Below are 16,895 nucleotides of genomic sequence, written 5' to 3'. Positions count from 1 at the left end.
TGGTGAACAAATTTGTGCAAGAAATTATGTTGTTTTTTATAGAATATTTATGCAATCAACATATATCCACTTACACACTTTATTATATATAAAAAATTGGAAATATTTTTGTAGAAATTAAAAATCAAACATTCAAGTTTAGCACTCAAAATCACTTTATTCCTTGATATTTTATTTTGTGTACCAGCTTATTTTTTTTTATTATAATCGAGTGTTTAATATTTAATCCCTAAAATTATTGACATTCACAATGACAACTTTACTATCCAATATCCATAAAATGGCAAAACCGTAACATTCTAGTCCCTACAAGCCCACTACTATAATCTCCCAAATTATTCGACCCTCTTTCTTCAAGTCCCCGGTTTCTGCTTTCTAAAAGCCTGCTCTCGCCACTTGAGAACCCAAAAGCACGAAGAACCAAAGCCAGCATAAATGTAGCTACAAAGATCACAATATTAACAGAACTTAAGACAGTAATGGCAACAACAGGAACAAAACTAACAAGGCTTCTCTCAAGATTCTTCATTAATAATGTTAACAACAAACCTTTGAGGGTAATGGGATCGGGGTCTTCTTTTAATGGGTTGGCCAAGTATTCAACATCTGCATCTACAGCAGTGAAGGATTATGAGGATTATAGGAAGTCTTTATACGGTGATATTTCACATAGAGCTTTGCTTGTTGATGCTGTTGGTACTCTTGTTATTCCCTCACAGCCCATGGCTCAGGTACTAACGCGCGCGCGCGCGTGTAAACTGTGATTTTGCGTGTTTTGATTTCCGGGCTTAGGGTGTTTTGGTTGTGTGGATTGTGTTATGAGGTTTCCAAGTGGTGATGTTTGTGTTAAATTTTGTTTTTGCTAGTGATTTTGTTAATATGCTGAGCTCTGAATTTTGTAGTTGATCAGTTAAGTCATTTTCAACATTTCTCATGAAGATCTTTGTTGTCAGTGAAATCAGCTTCTAGCTTAAATCAAAAGTTCCCATCTCTCGTTATATTAGAGCTGAAAGATCTGTGTGTAGATTAGGGGAGTCTGAGTTTGTTTCATTCATGGATTCTGTATGTAACTCTTCCCTGTATGAACATGTACGGTGAATAATTTATGCCTTTCGCTTTGTATAGTTTGTTTACATGTCTGGATAAATTATTCTGGGTGGTATTTAACATTTTCTTTTTTTTGGTTCTCTTCTATATTTGTAAACTAATTTTGATACGAATGGAGTGATAAATTGTTGTTTTGTTGTTGTAGATATATAGACAGATTGGGGAGAAGTATGGAGTGGAGTACTCTGAGGATGAGATATTAAACAGATACCGATGGGCTTATGGGCAGCCTTGGGGCCGATCTCGTCTCAGGTCTGCTCCCTTTTTTACTTTTCGCATTTAGATGGAATTAGTTTATGATTTCCTCGCTGGAATCCATGTACTAGAACTTGTGGATTTTCTTAAAAGATTACTATTCTTCCATCCATTGTCTTTCTGGATTGTTGGAGTAGCAATAATAGTGGTAGCAAAGAAATTATTGAGTTGTTTTGTTAGGTTGTATTGCTATAATGGCTCGTACTGTGTCTTCATCCCTTTTCTTAGGAATGAGTTAAATAACGCCGCCAGCAAGGTACCTTGTATAGTAAACTTCTTTCTGCTTGACAGATACGTGATACCAGATTCATCATGTGTAACAAACCTAGAATTATTACATGCAAGTTGCTCGAAACTGCAACTGCTTATAATGTCCCCACAGATGATTCTAGTAGACAAACCATGGTAATTGTGCTAAGATCTTTTGCAAATTTGCTTAGATGTATGGTTAGTAATGTTATCATATGAGGCATGGGCCTGCTTTAATTTTTTCAGTGTGCAGTGCATGTTTCATAAGAGTATTTGATGCGATATGGACAGGCTGGACTCTCAAACAATTTAAAATCCTTAAATAGATGCTGGAATGATTTCTAAGAATGTGCTCCTGGGAATCTCAGCGATTCCAGGAAACAACCTAAAAGCATGAATAGAAATATTAGCTCATGGAAAAGAATCAGTTCCATTTTAATGTTCTTTATGTATAGCATGGTTGTATATTGTATCTCCTAGATTCCCACACATTCCAAGCATGCTACTTTGTAAAAGTTGTTGAATTTCCCGTCATTATTCTGATATTATCAGTTTCTTCTTCTTCTGAGGGTCCAATAATGACAATTTGGCTTCTAGTCTGAATCTTCCTAGGTACAATGTGCAAAGGCATATTGTCTACACGAAAAAGGCCTATGGTCACGCATGGATTATTTGTCTGTCAAAAATTATCTTCCAATTGTATGCCATGTTTGGCAAGAATTTGTTTTTCTTGTGGTCAACAGCTTGATATATATATTTTTAATATTTTATCGCAGATATGTAAATGATGGGAGACCCTTCTGGCAGTTTATAGTCAGTTCTTCTACTGGCTGCTCAGATGCTCAGTACTTTGAAGAGCTTTATACCTACTATACCACTGAAAAGGTACGGTAGATTGTTTGCACATAGAAAATTATCACCTTTGTAATGCAGTTGTTATTCTGGTTACAACTTTCATATGCTGTTTTTTTCAGGCCTGGCACCTCTGTGATCCGGATGCCGAGAAAGTGTTTGAGGCCATCAGAAAAGCGGGTGTAAAATTGGCTGTTGTGTCAAACTTTGACACTCGTCTGAGACCTCTCTTGCGGGCTTTAAACTGTGATCACTGGTTTGATGCCGTGGCAGTTTCAGCTGAAGTAAGTAAATCACTCCCCCAACACGCACAGAGACATGCATTGAATTATTCTGCTTTCCTCTCTTTGAAATATATCTAAACTGAGAAAAAAGAATTACATGAAATGGTGTACGGGCTTTTATTTTTCATCTGTGCATCAAATACTAATAGATCTGTACAGGTTGCTCATCAGTAGTCATTACTCTCTTTGAGATATATCTAAAATGAGAAAAAAGAATTACATGAAATGGTGTACGGGCTTTTATTTTTCATCTGTACATCAAATACTAATAGATCTGTACAGGTTGCTCATCAGTAGTCATTTCTCTTGTTCTTAAGAAACTCAGAAACAGGGAAACTAAAGTTGCTTCAAATTTGTAGATTTGCTTTCTTGTCTCATAGTTACTTTCAAAGAATTGAAAGGAATGAAGTCTGCATAAGGTTCTTTCGATATTATTATGCAAACTAAAGTAAAGTGAAATTGATTTCTTGGAAGATAAATTTGAGCACAACCTTTAAATGACTGAGTTTTGTTTCATTTTTGTTGCATTCAGAATTGATCATACGCATGAAGTGCATGGCATTTGGTGATATTCTTATGATATTAATAATCTTTTCATATGAAAAAATTAAATTAGATGAAGGATAAAGTTCCTTGGTATCGGCAATCACTCTGCTCTCTTTCTCTAATCAGGTTGCAGCGGAGAAGCCAAATCCAACAATATTTCTAAAAGCTTGTGAGTTGTTGGAAGTAAAACCGGAAGATGTTGTGCATGTAGGCGATGATCGTAGGAATGATATATGGGGTGCAAGGGATGCAGGCTGTGATGCTTGGCTTTGGGGAAGTGATGTCCACTCCTTTGAGGAGGTAGGCTTCAATAATCAATATAGAACTAGGTGAAAACTGAGGGCGGGAAAGAGATCACATTAATATTTCTTGGAATCCTTAATGTTTCAAATGTCATGACAGTATTTGATCGCTAAAGCTCTTGTAAACTTGCATGGAGATGTGTTCACAAACGGCAGCTAGGATTGTTGTATCTGCATTGAAATTGGAAACCAGCCTGTTTATTCTCGAAGTAATTTTGCTAAAATTAGACATAACATGTCAACATCTTTACAGGGATTGTGACCTGACATGCAAAGTATATGTTCGTTTCTAGAGGTGACTATTTCCTGGCTCTAGTTAGTATGTCAGCCAGCGATTATGGGTTCAGTTTTACTGTAAATAGGATCCAGGTTGCCTTCTTCCATGGTTTGATGCACGAGACAGTCATTACACACTATATACCATGACTTATAGACATTCCAATTATTACCGTCATCATCATCATTGTTTGTAATTATCCTTGCATTGAAAAAAGCTAGAATGATCACTTTGATTTTGCTGATGCAGATTGCGCAGAGGATAGGAGTGCGCGTTTGAAAGATATTTTTCTTGTGTGACAATCTTTAAGAGGCCCTCTATATGTAAAGGTTTGCCTCGACTTTAAAGAAGAGTTTGTGCATAGCGTTTCTCTTCTTCTGTAGTTTGTAGAAGGACAAGTGAGGCCGTGAGGGTAGTAACTAATGTAAGATGAGAATACAGCCTTTCCCTTGTCAAGTAATTGGTCATCTCTTGTAAATCTCGCTTATATATTGCAAGTTTTCTTATGCAGACAACCTGTTTCTTTTCTATTTGATGGTATGCAGACAATACACGGTATATTCTTGACGGGTGGTCGTCCTTTTTAGTGGTCCATTTGCATGGAACGTAGGGTTATCTGCTAATTTTTTTCTTGAGTTCATCAATCTAAAGAAAAGAGAAAAACCATACTGACAAATCTTACAATTGAAGCCCAGAACTCGATATCCCTGGAAGGGATCAGCACAGTAAATTACGGCTTGTTTAGCTGCAGACCTGCTTGCTGTGGTACTTCTGAAATATTTACAATGCAATATACGTAAATATAGTTCATAATTACTTTAAAATGATTTTTTTTTCACAATTTAAATAGGTTTTTTTTTTACTTATCTAAAGACAACAAGAAATGCTTTTATTAAATCATACCTGATTGCTGGTATTTATTATAATTGTGAAGGGATTGGCTAGATTATAAAAAAGATTAATTATTGTTTTTAGCAATGCATTGAATGAATCTATTTCCTTTTGAAGATAACAATATACCTTTTCAATTATAATTGCACAATTATATTATATTGGTAACTAATATAATTATGAGATAATTAGTTAATTTATTGACTGACAAGATAAATTATTATGATAAAATAAGTAAAAATATTTAATCATTTGTATCCTGAAGCCCCCGTAACCATAGGAAAATGTATTATTTGCAAAACTTAGACATTTAAAATGGTGCAAAACTTCCATTTGGCACATTTTAGCAGTGCATGGAAAGGCTTATTTTATAAAATAATTTTTATTTGAAAATTTATTGGGATAATATTTTTTTAATTTTTTCAATATTAATTTATTAAAAAAATCAGAAAATATAAAAAAATAAAAAGTAAAAAAAAATATACATCTTTATTAAAAAAACACTTTTGAATAAAAAATAAACGAGTTCTCAAAACTGTTATTGCTATTTTTGTGATTTCATATATTTTTATTTTTTTAATAGTCTTAACATGTTTATAAAAAAAATTAAAATATATTTTAATATACTTCCCAGCAAAAAATACTTTTGAAAACATATTATACCGTAATACTATTCACACATGTCATATTAATTGAAATGAGCATTTCTTAGTTTTTATTTTTACCCCGTTAAGTAATTAAAGTTGCATTATAGATTAAAGTTTCAATTTTTATTTTATGACCCATTATATAATTGTCCAATTTAAGCTAAAGACCCAAATTTTTTATTTTTTGACCCATTAAATAATTGTCCAATTTAGGCTAAAGACCCAAAATCATTAATGGAGTGTTTGAAAATATAATAATGATTATGATTTAAAATGTTTTTTTATTTAAAAATATATTAAAATAATATTTTTTAAAAAATATTTACCTATGACATCTGCTTATTAAAAATCAAAATGATTTTAAATTTATAAAAAAATATGACTTTAACTATATTTCCAAACACTGCTTAAATCAAAGCCTAAAAAAAACCTAAAAACCCCCTAATTAAATGAGTCATGAATTAATTTAATTTTTATAAATTAAAAATAAAATAAAACTAATCACTCAATTCGACTCCATTTGGTTTAAAATTCTTTAAAAATAATTAATTTTATTAGATTTTTTTTTATCCCAGCTAAATTCAACTAAGCTCACCTGATAAAAAATAAACTTAATAGTTTTTAAGAGAGAGTTTTTAAAAATAAAGTCAGTAGAATAAAATCAAGTAAGCTATAAAAAAAGCCCATTTCCGTAACCAGGCCCGACTAAACCAATCCAATAAAGACACAAACAAAGAAAAACGACTCTCTCGTGGGCGGGAAAAAAAAACCAGGCACACCAAAAATAGGGCTTTTCAAATTTTCAAACATCAACTCTTGACTCCCTCCCTCTCTCCAAAAATCGAAAATGGAGAGAATCCACGTCGCCGTCAGAGCAAGACCATTATCAGCAGAAGACGCAAAGTCCACTCCATGGAGAATCTCCGGAAGCTCCATTTTCATCCCTAATTACTCCAATAAATTCGAATTCGGTGCTGTCAAGTTCACATTCCACTTTTTTGAATTTTTTTAGGTTTTACCTCTGGTTTGCTAATTTTTTCAATTTTTTTTTGCTGCTTAGATCGTGTTTTTGGTGAAGCGTGTAAGACTGAAGAGGTTTATAGATCCAAAACTAAAGAAATTGTTACTGCTGCCGTTCGTGGATTCAACGGTAAATTTTGAAAGCAACTAAGATTTTAATTAGTGAGTTGGATTAACTCAAGAGTGTAATTATGATTTTTAGGGACTGTATTTGCTTATGGACAAACTAACAGTGGAAAGACGCATACAATGAGAGGAACATCTAATGAACCTGGCGTGATTCCTCTTGCTGTGCATGATTTGTTTCATATAATACAACAGGTAATTTTAATTTGAATCTAATTTTAGTTGCATGTTAATTGAGATTTACACAATTTTCTGGGTATATTTTATTGTTTTGTTTAATGTTGATTTTTTTAACTAGCTTTTAGATGGCAGTGAGCCTTTCCTTTTTGGACATGTTTTAGGTGTTTATAGAGAAGAATTTAAATGTTTATGGAGAGGAGAGGAAGAGAGAAAGAATTCTGTTTTGTATTGCCTTTGATGATTAAAATGAGAAACGAGCTAGCTACGTATACAAGGTTCTCTATTCTAACTCCATAAATGTTCTGACTTCCATTAACAAAAGTAATAGTTTGACATGCAGTTTGACAACAAACGATTGCTAACTCCATAAATGTTCTAACTTCCATCTTGATTAAAAGTTTCCATTTGATTCACTCACCATTAACAAAAGATTTATAGCTTGCTGCTGTTCCCATATTAACTGTTTGATTAGGTAAAACTCGAGACTATATCCCAAATTTCTTGAAAATATTGTGGAATCATTTGGTACTCCAAACTGTTTTTGCACTCTAACTCCATAAATCCAATAATAATGATTTTGTGAAATACCACATAACCGTCACCATTTACCCCCTAATGATTAACAGTCTTCAAAAGATTGTGAATTCCATAAGACCCCAAAATTAGTCCCTTACAAATGAGTACTAACTTTTCTCCCAAATATTCAACCCATTTACTCTATTCTCAAAGAACTGGTTATTTTGGGTGGCAACACCAAGGACTATTCTGAATTTACCCTTCTAAAATTCTGACCGAGTCCTCCAGTTTCTTGATTTATGTGGTTATGGTCCTTTTTTATGTTAAAAATTTATATAAACAAGAATTAAGTGTTTATAGGGAAGAAGAGAAGTTGTAATTTACAAAGGAAGACACAGAAACGATTCTGCTTTACATTTCCTTCGATGATTAAAATGATAAACGAGCTAGTTATTTATACAAGGTTACCAATTTTGTTGTAGCAGCTACCTAATCTTACCAAATGCCACATGTTACATCATCTTCATTACCCACGATCATTCAATCGATGCCACATGTACCTCCAAAATTAAGTTCTACTTTGACTCATAACAATGCCAAACTAGACGACCCTTTTAATCTCTGCAAAAGATTGTCCATTGTATTGATGGAGTTGAAATCACAAGGACACGGAAAGGTCATTAGTGAAACATAAGAGAGTGAGACCTTGGCATCAACGATAATAATTATAATTTGTAGAAATAGCTTTAACAATTGAGTAAAAGTTTGGATATGTATTTTTAATTTTGCAAGGAATTTTTTTATTACTCTTACTTGATGAGACTTTAATTTCTAAATTAGGATGTGGACCGGGAGTTTCTGTTGAGAATGTCTTACATGGAGATATATAATGAAGATATTAATGACTTGTTGGCTCCCGAACATCGAAAGTTGCAAATTCATGAAAGTACAGAGGTACTCAAAATTTCTGTTTCTTGGAGATTATGAGCTATATTGCCAAGATTGTTGCTAGCTATTTGTTTTTGTTTTGTGTACGTAGAGAGGAATATATGTTGCTGGATTGCGTGAAGAAATAGTTGCCTCTCCCCAACAAGTTCTCGACCTTATGCAGTTTGGAGAATGTAAGTTATTTTTAGACGTAATGTTAATATTTTTGGATTTTAGTTAGAAACCACCATTTTTTTACGTTGGCTTTTTGATGATTAATTGGTTTCTGTTTTTTCTTCATCGAATTTTAGCTCACAGGCACATTGGAGAGACAAACATGAACTTGTATAGTAGTAGGTCCCACACTATTTTCCGTATGGTAAGATCAAATTCTCCTCCCACTGATTTTGTTTGTTTTATACTATCATTTTCCTTATATTTATTATTGAACAGATTATTGAGAGTAGAGATAGGACTGGGGATGAGGATAGTAGCAACTCATGTGATGCTGTACGTGTATCGGTTTTGGTACGTGATTCAGTGTATTGTGTTTCCTTTTATCTTTATGGTGGCTATGCTTCTTTCTGTTGGCGTTATGGTAATTAGTATGGATGTTTTTTTTCGTAGAATTTGGTGGACCTTGCTGGTTCTGAACGGGCGGCAAAAACTGGAGCAGAAGGTGTTCGGCTTAAAGAGGGTTCACACATAAATAAAAGCTTAATGACACTTGGCACAGTCATTAAGAAATTGAGTGAGGGTGCAGAAAGCCAAGGGTATTTTCTATATTTGTGTGACTATCTTTATTTTTTAATCACTTCATACACTTCAACTGTTTTTATTATTCAATTTGATCTAGGGGTCATGTTCCATATAGAGATAGCAAACTCACACGCATTTTGCAGCCCGCTTTGGGTGGAAATGCAAATACAGCTATAATATGCAACATAACTCTTGCACAGGTAACATTCTGCAGCCATTCAAATTTATCTCGGTTAACATTGTTAAAAGCACAAGTGTTATGGTTTCATCTGTTTTTTATGTTTGTTGATTGTAGATTCATGCAGACGAGACAAAGAGTAGTCTACTGTTTGCAAGCAGAGCGTTGCGTGTCACGAATTGTGCACATGTGAATGAGGTATTTTTTTGCTGTCCTGCACTAACTAAACTGTATTGTACTTATTTTTATGCTTTCTAAGTTCAAAAACTCTTTTAAAGTGTTCCATAATTTGAGCTTATGTTTTGATGCCAGCATATCGTCTCTGGATGTCATTTTTTTTTCTTTTGGAGGAGTAACCCATGTTTTCTTCATGCTAGATTTTGACAGATGCTGCCTTGTTAAAGCGTCAAAAGAAAGAGATTGAGGAGCTTCGGGAAAAATTACGGGTTAGCCCCCTTAACATGATAGGTACAGTTATTTTTTCATACTTTCGAAAGTTGCTCGCCTTTTAACTATTATTGTTTTCAATCCAGGGTTCTCAATCCGAACACCTAGGAAAGGAGATTCTCAATCTTCGAAACACATTATTACAGGTTCAATCATCTTGCTTTTGATATTAATTTTTTCATATGCATGGAATGATTTGTGTTTAGATGTTGAAAATATTTTTTGCAGTCTGAACTGGAGAGGGAGCGCATAGCTTTGGAATTGGAGGAGGAAAAGAGAGCTCAAGTTGAACGTGAGAAGGTTTTGCAAGAGCAAGCTAAGAGAATTAAAAACTTGAGTTCAATGGTGTTGTTCTCTAATCGGGATGAGAGTCGTGATCAACATAAGAGGGTTTGTATGACTTCCTTATCAATATAATTCATCGAAAACATATGTTTGATGCACCTTCCTATAATTTCTGTGCAAAAAATGTAGGATGGTGGATATTATTGGTGCTAGGTATTATTTTGGGGAGTACAAGTTGATGATTAGTCACTTTCTTCTAGACTAAGAAGGGTAATTCGTCAATTGGATTGGTAATGGAGTTTGGTGCACCTTTTTATTTTCAGATAGGATCTCATCTCCCAAGGTCACATAAATGGGTTTGATCATATTTGTGGCGCTAATTTGGAGCAGTTGAGATTCCTCAAAATATGTTTTTATTTCTAATTTTTTTATTGATATTTTCTTGGTATTTGCGTGAATTCGAGTTAGAGTGAATTGCTTGTAGTCCGTGGAGTGAACACCTAGGCGGCTGGCCATTTTTTTGGGATGTTGTCTTTTTACTGCATTCACACTTAGAGTGGATTGTCTGTCATAATGCAGCTACATTTCTCGATTCTATGGTGGAAAGTTTCGACGAAAGACTAGCTTACAGGAAGGGGCTTCTCATTTAGAAAGGACTTAGAGAATGGAGACCTAGATTGGATATCGTTGTCTGATTTACATTATTTATTTGTTCAATTTTTGTTTTAGTGGTGCAGATGCTGTAAAAGGTTGCAAAACTTTTTGTTGATGAGAGACCAACAATGAGTTAAAAAATAACCCCTTACGTCGTTCTTACGGAGTTTCGTTACATTCTGCAGGGGAAGAGACGAGACACATGGTGCCCTGGAAATCTTGCACGGGAAACTCTTCAAGAGGTATTATGTTTGCTGTTACTAAAATGCTCAAGTTTTTCTCCTGTTAGTCATGAAACTGGAAACTCTTTGCTAGATCATATTTGAGGTCAAAATTCAATAGTGAACCTATGCATGTTGAAGTTGATTTTAGACAGTGATGGATATTTGTTGCAATGGTTAATCATTGAGTAGAGGTAACAGAATCCCGTTCACTTGGACACGACCACCCAGGGGGTGTAAGGGATGCCATCTCTCAAGAAACGAGGACAAGGCTACGTGGTCAGCATGTGTGTGGTTCCGTAGTTTGATGTATACTCAAAGAAACTGAACTATAATTGAGTGTTTGTAAGTATACGTAAGTAATGAAAGTTCGAAATCCAGCTTTGACTTTGCATTCAATTGTTAAACAAAGGTGGACAGCAGTATTGCCTGAAGTTCTTGCCCAACCAAAGTAGGAGCGTCCTATAATCATAGAATATAATAAACGTTTTTTGATGCAGTTTGCCCATATATAGTAGTTTGTACACTGTTCTATCATGAATTGACTTGGTCTAATGGTTTGACATTTTAGGTATTGCCTTATTAATGGATTATAATCTGAAATCTTGGCACAATTTGCACAAATAGAAAACCATGGCATAGGGTAGTGGTACTTGTGTGTGTGTGTGTTAGGAAGTTTCACTTGATTTATGACCGGGATTCACTGGGATTTCTGACATATATTGTCCTATGAAATTGTTGAGATGATCAAGCACATTGATAACTAGTTTGTACTGGAATCAGGAATTTGCACTGTAACTATGTGTTGAGAAAAGCTATGGAATATTGCACAATAAATTGGATTTAGGCTGATTAGCTAGCTTATAATCTTCTGCTTTGCTTTAGGTGGATCCCAATATCCAGCCAAGGGCTTCTGCTATAAAACCAATGAAAGATAGAAGTGATATGGGACCACTTTTACCCTTTCAAGAATTGGTCAGCGAGATTGAAGGTGGGGATGACGTCAATATGCAAAGTGAAGATTGCAAAAATAATGCATCAGAAGACTGCACCCTTCCTGATCCATGTTCCTTATTGCATGTGACAAATAGGAGAAAGGCGCCACCTAGGAAGAAAGGCTCAACTGCGGTTTGTGCCCTTTCTTTTTATCTATATACCCTCTCATTTATCTGTTGATGCGCTAATATGTGTTTGGGTGTCAGGAGGACCATGAATGGGCAGAAATACAAGTGGAATATGAGGACTTGCTTCAGAAACTTGAAACTCAGGTTGTTATTCTTCTTTATCACATCTGTTTTTAGGAGATGGATGTGGATATTCACTTATTTCTCCATTTGTTTAATTTTTATATTTTTACAATGCAGAGAACTACGAGTGAGATACAGATTGATTGTTTAAGAAGACAGCTTGGTGAGACTAATTTGATTAAATGTGTGAAATGTGGTAATTGTCTTACTTCTGATGGCAATACAAGTACCAATAATTTGGACAAAAACGTAAGTCTAAGGGAGTCAGAGGCCATTATTGTGATCAAACAACTTCAAGATAAGGTTTGTTTGTTTTTCTTCTTCCTCAATTTCTTGTTTGTTCATAACCTTTTGTTTTCAAATCTTTGAATTTTATGTTTTTTTCTCTTGTTCATATAGTTCCTAGAATTTCTTCATCTTCTGTTTCCACTACATGTGATTTAAACTTATTTTTTCGTTGTTTAGATTAAAATGTTAGAAATGGAGAAGTCCTCTAGTCAGCAAAATCTAGACAGTGTTGTTGAGCTAGCAACAGAGCAAAGTATATGTGCTAGGGAGACGTTTGAAGAGGTAAGTATGAGCCATCAATGAATTTTCTGTGTTTTCTAAGATGTGCATATGGGCAAATTTATGGACTGCTTGAATATGATTCTATAAATACCTACTAAGATGTTTCCAAAAGATGATATATTAGTGATGTCTTTGCTGTGTTTTCCAAGAGGTATTCATGGTCTTCATCAAAACTAGGACAAAATTTTATGCATATTAACGTTGGTATTTTTTTAACTTCTGTTTGGTTTTCATTGGTTAATGAAAGGTAACTGGTATTCGTTCTTCATTATGCTATGCATTTATAGTAAACTTTATTGCGTTTACTTTATGTTGGAAAATTTGTAATGCTTCTTTGTCTTTTCTATTGTGATCTCGTAGCTCCATGAAGAGCTCCAAAATGCACGGGAGGAGACCAGGATTGCTCATGAACAACTTAACATTATTGATGTAGGTGACTTTTACTTTTGTCTTAATCTCTGTGAGCATTCCTACTTCCTAGTCAGTCCTTGTTCTTTATATTTTCTGTACTTATATGTATTTTTCTACAATGTTTTTGTTTGTATTTATACACTTTGGGCCATGCCTAGCAAGCTTATTCCTAATCTCTTAACTAGAGGTGAATTTTAACTCTGATAAAGGTTTCATTGGAGATTGAAGACATCATGTCTGAAGTTAAGAACTCAAAAGAAGTTGTTGAAAGCTGTTCCTCTCTTTTGGATGACGTTTTCCAGAGTTTTTCTTCTATATCCAATGCAATAAGTGTGAGTAATCTTGAAATATCAACTGATTGCTTATTTTATTTTATTTTATTTTATTTTATGACTGTTCATTATGCGAATACCTTCTGGATGTGTGGTAGGCTATTTGTTTTCGGTGAATCTATATTAGACTATGTTTTAGTGGGCACAGTTTGAATAAAGTAATTCGTTGCAATGCAGGATTTCAAGGCTTTGATCTGCCAGAGCTCTCATGAACAAGGATTAATCATTAGTAGTCATGAGAAGTTATACCATTGCATGAAGCAAAAAGTTGATGAAGTGGAGAATGAAAAGGTATGGTTGTTTCTTTCTTCAATGCAGGGGACTATAGCTAAATGAACCGCAGTAGTGATAAAGAGATAACGCAGTTCTATTTGTTTGGTACAGATAAGAAAACAGAAATTACTAAATGAAATCTACTATTTCCTTTTAGTTCTTTTCTGGCTATTTCTGCTAAATAAATAAAAATTTGCAATGCAGCTCCTTTTACACAGAGAATCTATGGGTCTTCAGAAACAGATACAAGAACTGAGACACAATACTCAAAATTATGAAGAGTCTTTGAGAGTAAGAAACTTGTTTAAATGGTTAATTTGACTTAACTCACGTATGCATAACATGCATGGCTTGATGTACTTGTCTTATTCCTTTGGTTGTGGCAGGCACTTACAGAACATCAGAATTCTGAAAAGGAGGAATTTCTTTCTCAAATTCAAAATCTTCAAAAGGAATTGTCATGTTTATCTTCTTGTTTCTTGGCAAAAGAAAAGGAAAATTTGAGAAAAGATCTTGAGAAAACAAAATTGAAATTGAAAGAGACTGAATCCAAGCTCAAGAATGCTGTTCAAGAGAAAACCAAACTTGAGGTTTTGTTCTATATGCATAATTTCCTACCATGCCAATTAAATCATATGATTTGGATTATAATTCATCACTTCATGTTTGTAGGGTCAAAAAACATTTGCTGAAAGGGAGGTAAAACGATTGCATGGTCAGAAGACTCTTCTTGAGCGTGACATTAGCAAACGTGACTCCCTGGCTGGTAGAAGACGTGATTCAATGATTGAAAGGAGTTCAAAGATGTTTGATCCTAAAAAGTCAAAGGGTCTTGCAGGTTCTTTTGAAGAGACAATGCAGGTGGTGACCTTGAATATTAATATCTGTTTCGTACACCTTGCATCGAACATCTGTAATCTAGCTATCAATTACCCCCTTGCTTGAATTAATCATGCGGATGACTTCATATCTTATCTTCTTTTTTTCCCATGTCATTTTTGTATTGTTTAGGAAGATTACAGAAAGTTGGAAGTTCTTGCATTTGAAATGGAAGCAACCATTGCTTCTTTGGAAGAGGAAGTAAGTTTTGCACACAAGGAAAAGGAAGAGGCTATATCAAGAAATGAACGTTTGGCTTCAGAGTTGGAGGCCCTGACAGAAAAGCTTAACATATCAAATGCTGAAGTGAATGTGTTGCAGGAAGATGCTTCACGCCTTGTAAGTTTTTCCTCTTACATCTCCCCTGTTTATCAGTTTCTTTAATTCTTCATTAAAGCTGAAAGACTATTGTGCATTTGTGCTACTTTGTGCATCATGTTTTTCTGTCTCTAGAGACTAAGGTTGGAAGAATCCACTTTGGACCAACAAAAATTGGAAAATTCTATAAGATTGTTAGCAGAACAAAAGGAAGAGTTGGCAATGGTAAGCTCATGTTTTGTCTAATCTCTTAAAAATTAATTTACTATTTTTCTTGTTTTTATTGACAGAATTTTGGTCATGGGATTGTCTGATTTTGCAGCAACTTAGTGATTCCCTTTTGGAAATGGAGGAGGAAAAGGCAATATGGTTTTCCAAGGAGAAAGCTTCCATTGAAGTCATAGAAGAAAAAGGTGCAGAGATTACAGCAATGACCAAAGCAATGTCAGAGGTAAGATATAAAATTCCACTTAAAGAATTTTTCAATACGCCATTCTATTTCAAATTCCGTGCTGTGTTCAGGGTCTGGTGGGGATACTGTAATGTCATCATTTGCTTGTCTCGTCCAAATTTGTTTTGAGAATGAACACCATTTCTTTTAGCGTATATGATTGCTTTGTTTTATTGTACCCACTTGTCTGGTCGTTTGATTATGGATGTGTTACAATAGGTCAGAAACGAATTAGAGACCTGTAGGGAAGAATGCAAGGTCCTCACAGAAAAACTTGCATGTTCTGAGGAAAATGCCGAGCGGGAGAAGAAATCAAGGTATATATTATATTCTAAATAACCATGTTCGATAGCCATGTTTTCTGTATTTTTTTTGCATTATTAGTGACCTCATCGCTGGCGACTGGCTATTACTGTCCTCAAAGTCGAACTCTTTTCTGATCCAGTGCAGAGAAGTCTCTAGAGATTGATGAACTGAAAAATCATCTGATAAGGGCTGATATTGAGAGCAAACAATCTCAAGAGGTGAGATACAGGTTCATTTTCATGTGATAATTTTTTTTATACAACATATTATTAGTTTATTACTCTATTTGGAAAGCAGAATTAACCAATTTCTTTTTTCCTCTTACGCTCCAGATGTTGAAATCGAATCTGGACACTCTCTCCATGGAACTTGATTGTGCTCGCGGGAAAGCGAATACACTTGAGAAGGAAATGATTATTCTGACCAAGGAGCGAGATGATCTATTTACTCAAATTAAAGGGTTAGATACAAGATTAGAACCAGAAAATGACTTTCAGGTTCGATCTACATGCATTGTTTGCAAAATGAATTTACATTTGGAAAAAGGGAAAAGGGCAGATATTCTCTCTCAATTTAGTGATTTACTCGGTCACATGTTTTTTTGACAGAATCTTCAAAATCAACTACTCAGTATAACAAGTGAAAGGGACAAGTGGATTAGACATTGCGATGACATGGTAGGTTGGTTATTTATTCTTTTGTTGATTTGGCACCCCATTTATCTCAGAACGGTCTGATACCGTGAATTTGTTCCAGTTACTGGAGTCTAAAGTTCAAGTTGAGGAACTTAATGGGAGAATCTCTAGCATGGAGGCCAAAATGAAGAACGTAAGTATCTAAACAATTGTTTTCATCCGATTCAAGATCTAGCATTACTTGTGTGTTTCATCCCAGAATCAAAGAGTTAGAAATGCTCTTTAAGCTGCTCTACCATGGGCTAATTACTTATTACTCGATCTTCTTTTCTTTCTTGAACCTAAAAAGATGCGTTCCCCATCCATTAGTAGCATCACATCACATCAGTTTAAAGGAGGAAGTCCCTCAAACATTGAGATTTGTTGTTAAGTCATTTTCTTCAAGCGATTCCTTTTTGATTAGTGAGACATATCATGTGTTGCTCAAATGCAAGCAGGAAGAAGCCATGAACAACAAGGAAAGGGCAAAATTTAGAATGAGGCTTCGAGGGACACAAGCAAAGTCAGATGCCTTCCATTTTAGATACAAGGAAGCAGTAAATGAGTTGGCATTCATGAACAGAAACTACGAGGTGGCTTCGAAGAAGCTGAAGAACCAGTTAGCTTCCTACGGAATTGAGATCCTCAACCTCAAGAAACAAATCGCTGCCTTAACCGGGCAAAGAACTGATCATTAAACAACAGTAGTTG

The 16,895-nt window shown here is 34.7% G+C and overlaps 2 protein-coding genes across 4 annotated transcripts in view; both read left to right on the top strand.

The window, feature by feature from the left end:
- Window positions 1-312: 312 nt before the first annotated feature.
- LOC105127606 (haloacid dehalogenase-like hydrolase domain-containing protein 3) lies at window positions 313-4,516 on the top strand. 3 transcript variants are annotated; one of them, XR_842669.1, is made up of 7 exons: window positions 313-731; window positions 1,253-1,359; window positions 2,388-2,496; window positions 2,586-2,747; window positions 3,420-3,593; window positions 4,122-4,296; window positions 4,418-4,516. XR_842669.1 is itself a non-coding variant. In XM_011028967.1 (6 exons), the coding sequence occupies exons 1-6, from the start codon at window positions 480-482 to the stop codon at window positions 4,149-4,151; spliced, it is 834 nt and encodes a 277-aa protein (XP_011027269.1). In that variant the 5' UTR covers window positions 313-479; the 3' UTR covers window positions 4,152-4,400. The 3 variants fall into 3 exon arrangements, 2 of the variants coding, with proteins under 2 accessions (XP_011027269.1, XP_011027268.1); XM_011028967.1 differs by lacking the exon at window positions 4,418-4,516 and having other exon boundaries at window positions 4,122-4,400; XM_011028966.1 differs by lacking the exons at window positions 4,122-4,296; window positions 4,418-4,516 and adding an exon at window positions 3,687-3,801 and having other exon boundaries at window positions 3,420-3,637.
- A 1,600-nt stretch (window positions 4,517-6,116) lies between these two features.
- The window catches only part of LOC105127604 (P-loop containing nucleoside triphosphate hydrolases superfamily protein), an 11,067-nt gene continuing 288 nt past the window's right edge, over window positions 6,117-16,895 (top strand). Inside the window, exons 1-33 of the mRNA XM_011028963.1 lie at window positions 6,117-6,381; window positions 6,471-6,560; window positions 6,633-6,751; window positions 8,093-8,206; window positions 8,292-8,373; window positions 8,491-8,558; window positions 8,633-8,707; window positions 8,807-8,952; window positions 9,036-9,138; window positions 9,234-9,314; window positions 9,494-9,562; window positions 9,650-9,709; window positions 9,792-9,953; window positions 10,688-10,744; window positions 11,609-11,851; window positions 11,926-11,991; window positions 12,088-12,273; window positions 12,436-12,540; window positions 12,901-12,969; window positions 13,161-13,283; window positions 13,461-13,574; window positions 13,761-13,847; window positions 13,943-14,146; window positions 14,229-14,417; window positions 14,568-14,774; window positions 14,889-14,978; window positions 15,076-15,204; window positions 15,424-15,521; window positions 15,650-15,728; window positions 15,843-16,007; window positions 16,119-16,187; window positions 16,267-16,338; window positions 16,643-16,895. Of these exons, the coding sequence (XP_011027265.1) occupies window positions 6,258-6,381; window positions 6,471-6,560; window positions 6,633-6,751; window positions 8,093-8,206; window positions 8,292-8,373; window positions 8,491-8,558; window positions 8,633-8,707; window positions 8,807-8,952; window positions 9,036-9,138; window positions 9,234-9,314; window positions 9,494-9,562; window positions 9,650-9,709; window positions 9,792-9,953; window positions 10,688-10,744; window positions 11,609-11,851; window positions 11,926-11,991; window positions 12,088-12,273; window positions 12,436-12,540; window positions 12,901-12,969; window positions 13,161-13,283; window positions 13,461-13,574; window positions 13,761-13,847; window positions 13,943-14,146; window positions 14,229-14,417; window positions 14,568-14,774; window positions 14,889-14,978; window positions 15,076-15,204; window positions 15,424-15,521; window positions 15,650-15,728; window positions 15,843-16,007; window positions 16,119-16,187; window positions 16,267-16,338; window positions 16,643-16,882 (3,885 nt within the window). The 5' untranslated portion in view covers window positions 6,117-6,257 and the 3' untranslated portion in view covers window positions 16,883-16,895. The remainder of the gene's footprint in view (window positions 6,382-6,470; window positions 6,561-6,632; window positions 6,752-8,092; window positions 8,207-8,291; window positions 8,374-8,490; window positions 8,559-8,632; window positions 8,708-8,806; window positions 8,953-9,035; window positions 9,139-9,233; window positions 9,315-9,493; window positions 9,563-9,649; window positions 9,710-9,791; window positions 9,954-10,687; window positions 10,745-11,608; window positions 11,852-11,925; window positions 11,992-12,087; window positions 12,274-12,435; window positions 12,541-12,900; window positions 12,970-13,160; window positions 13,284-13,460; window positions 13,575-13,760; window positions 13,848-13,942; window positions 14,147-14,228; window positions 14,418-14,567; window positions 14,775-14,888; window positions 14,979-15,075; window positions 15,205-15,423; window positions 15,522-15,649; window positions 15,729-15,842; window positions 16,008-16,118; window positions 16,188-16,266; window positions 16,339-16,642) is intronic.

The sequence above is a fragment of the Populus euphratica genome, unplaced genomic scaffold, assembly GCF_000495115.2.
Source record: "Populus euphratica unplaced genomic scaffold, PopEup_1.0 scaffold13.1, whole genome shotgun sequence".
Lineage (NCBI taxonomy): Eukaryota > Viridiplantae > Streptophyta > Magnoliopsida > Malpighiales > Salicaceae > Populus > Populus euphratica.
This window is presented reverse-complemented; position numbering and strand designations above follow the sequence as displayed.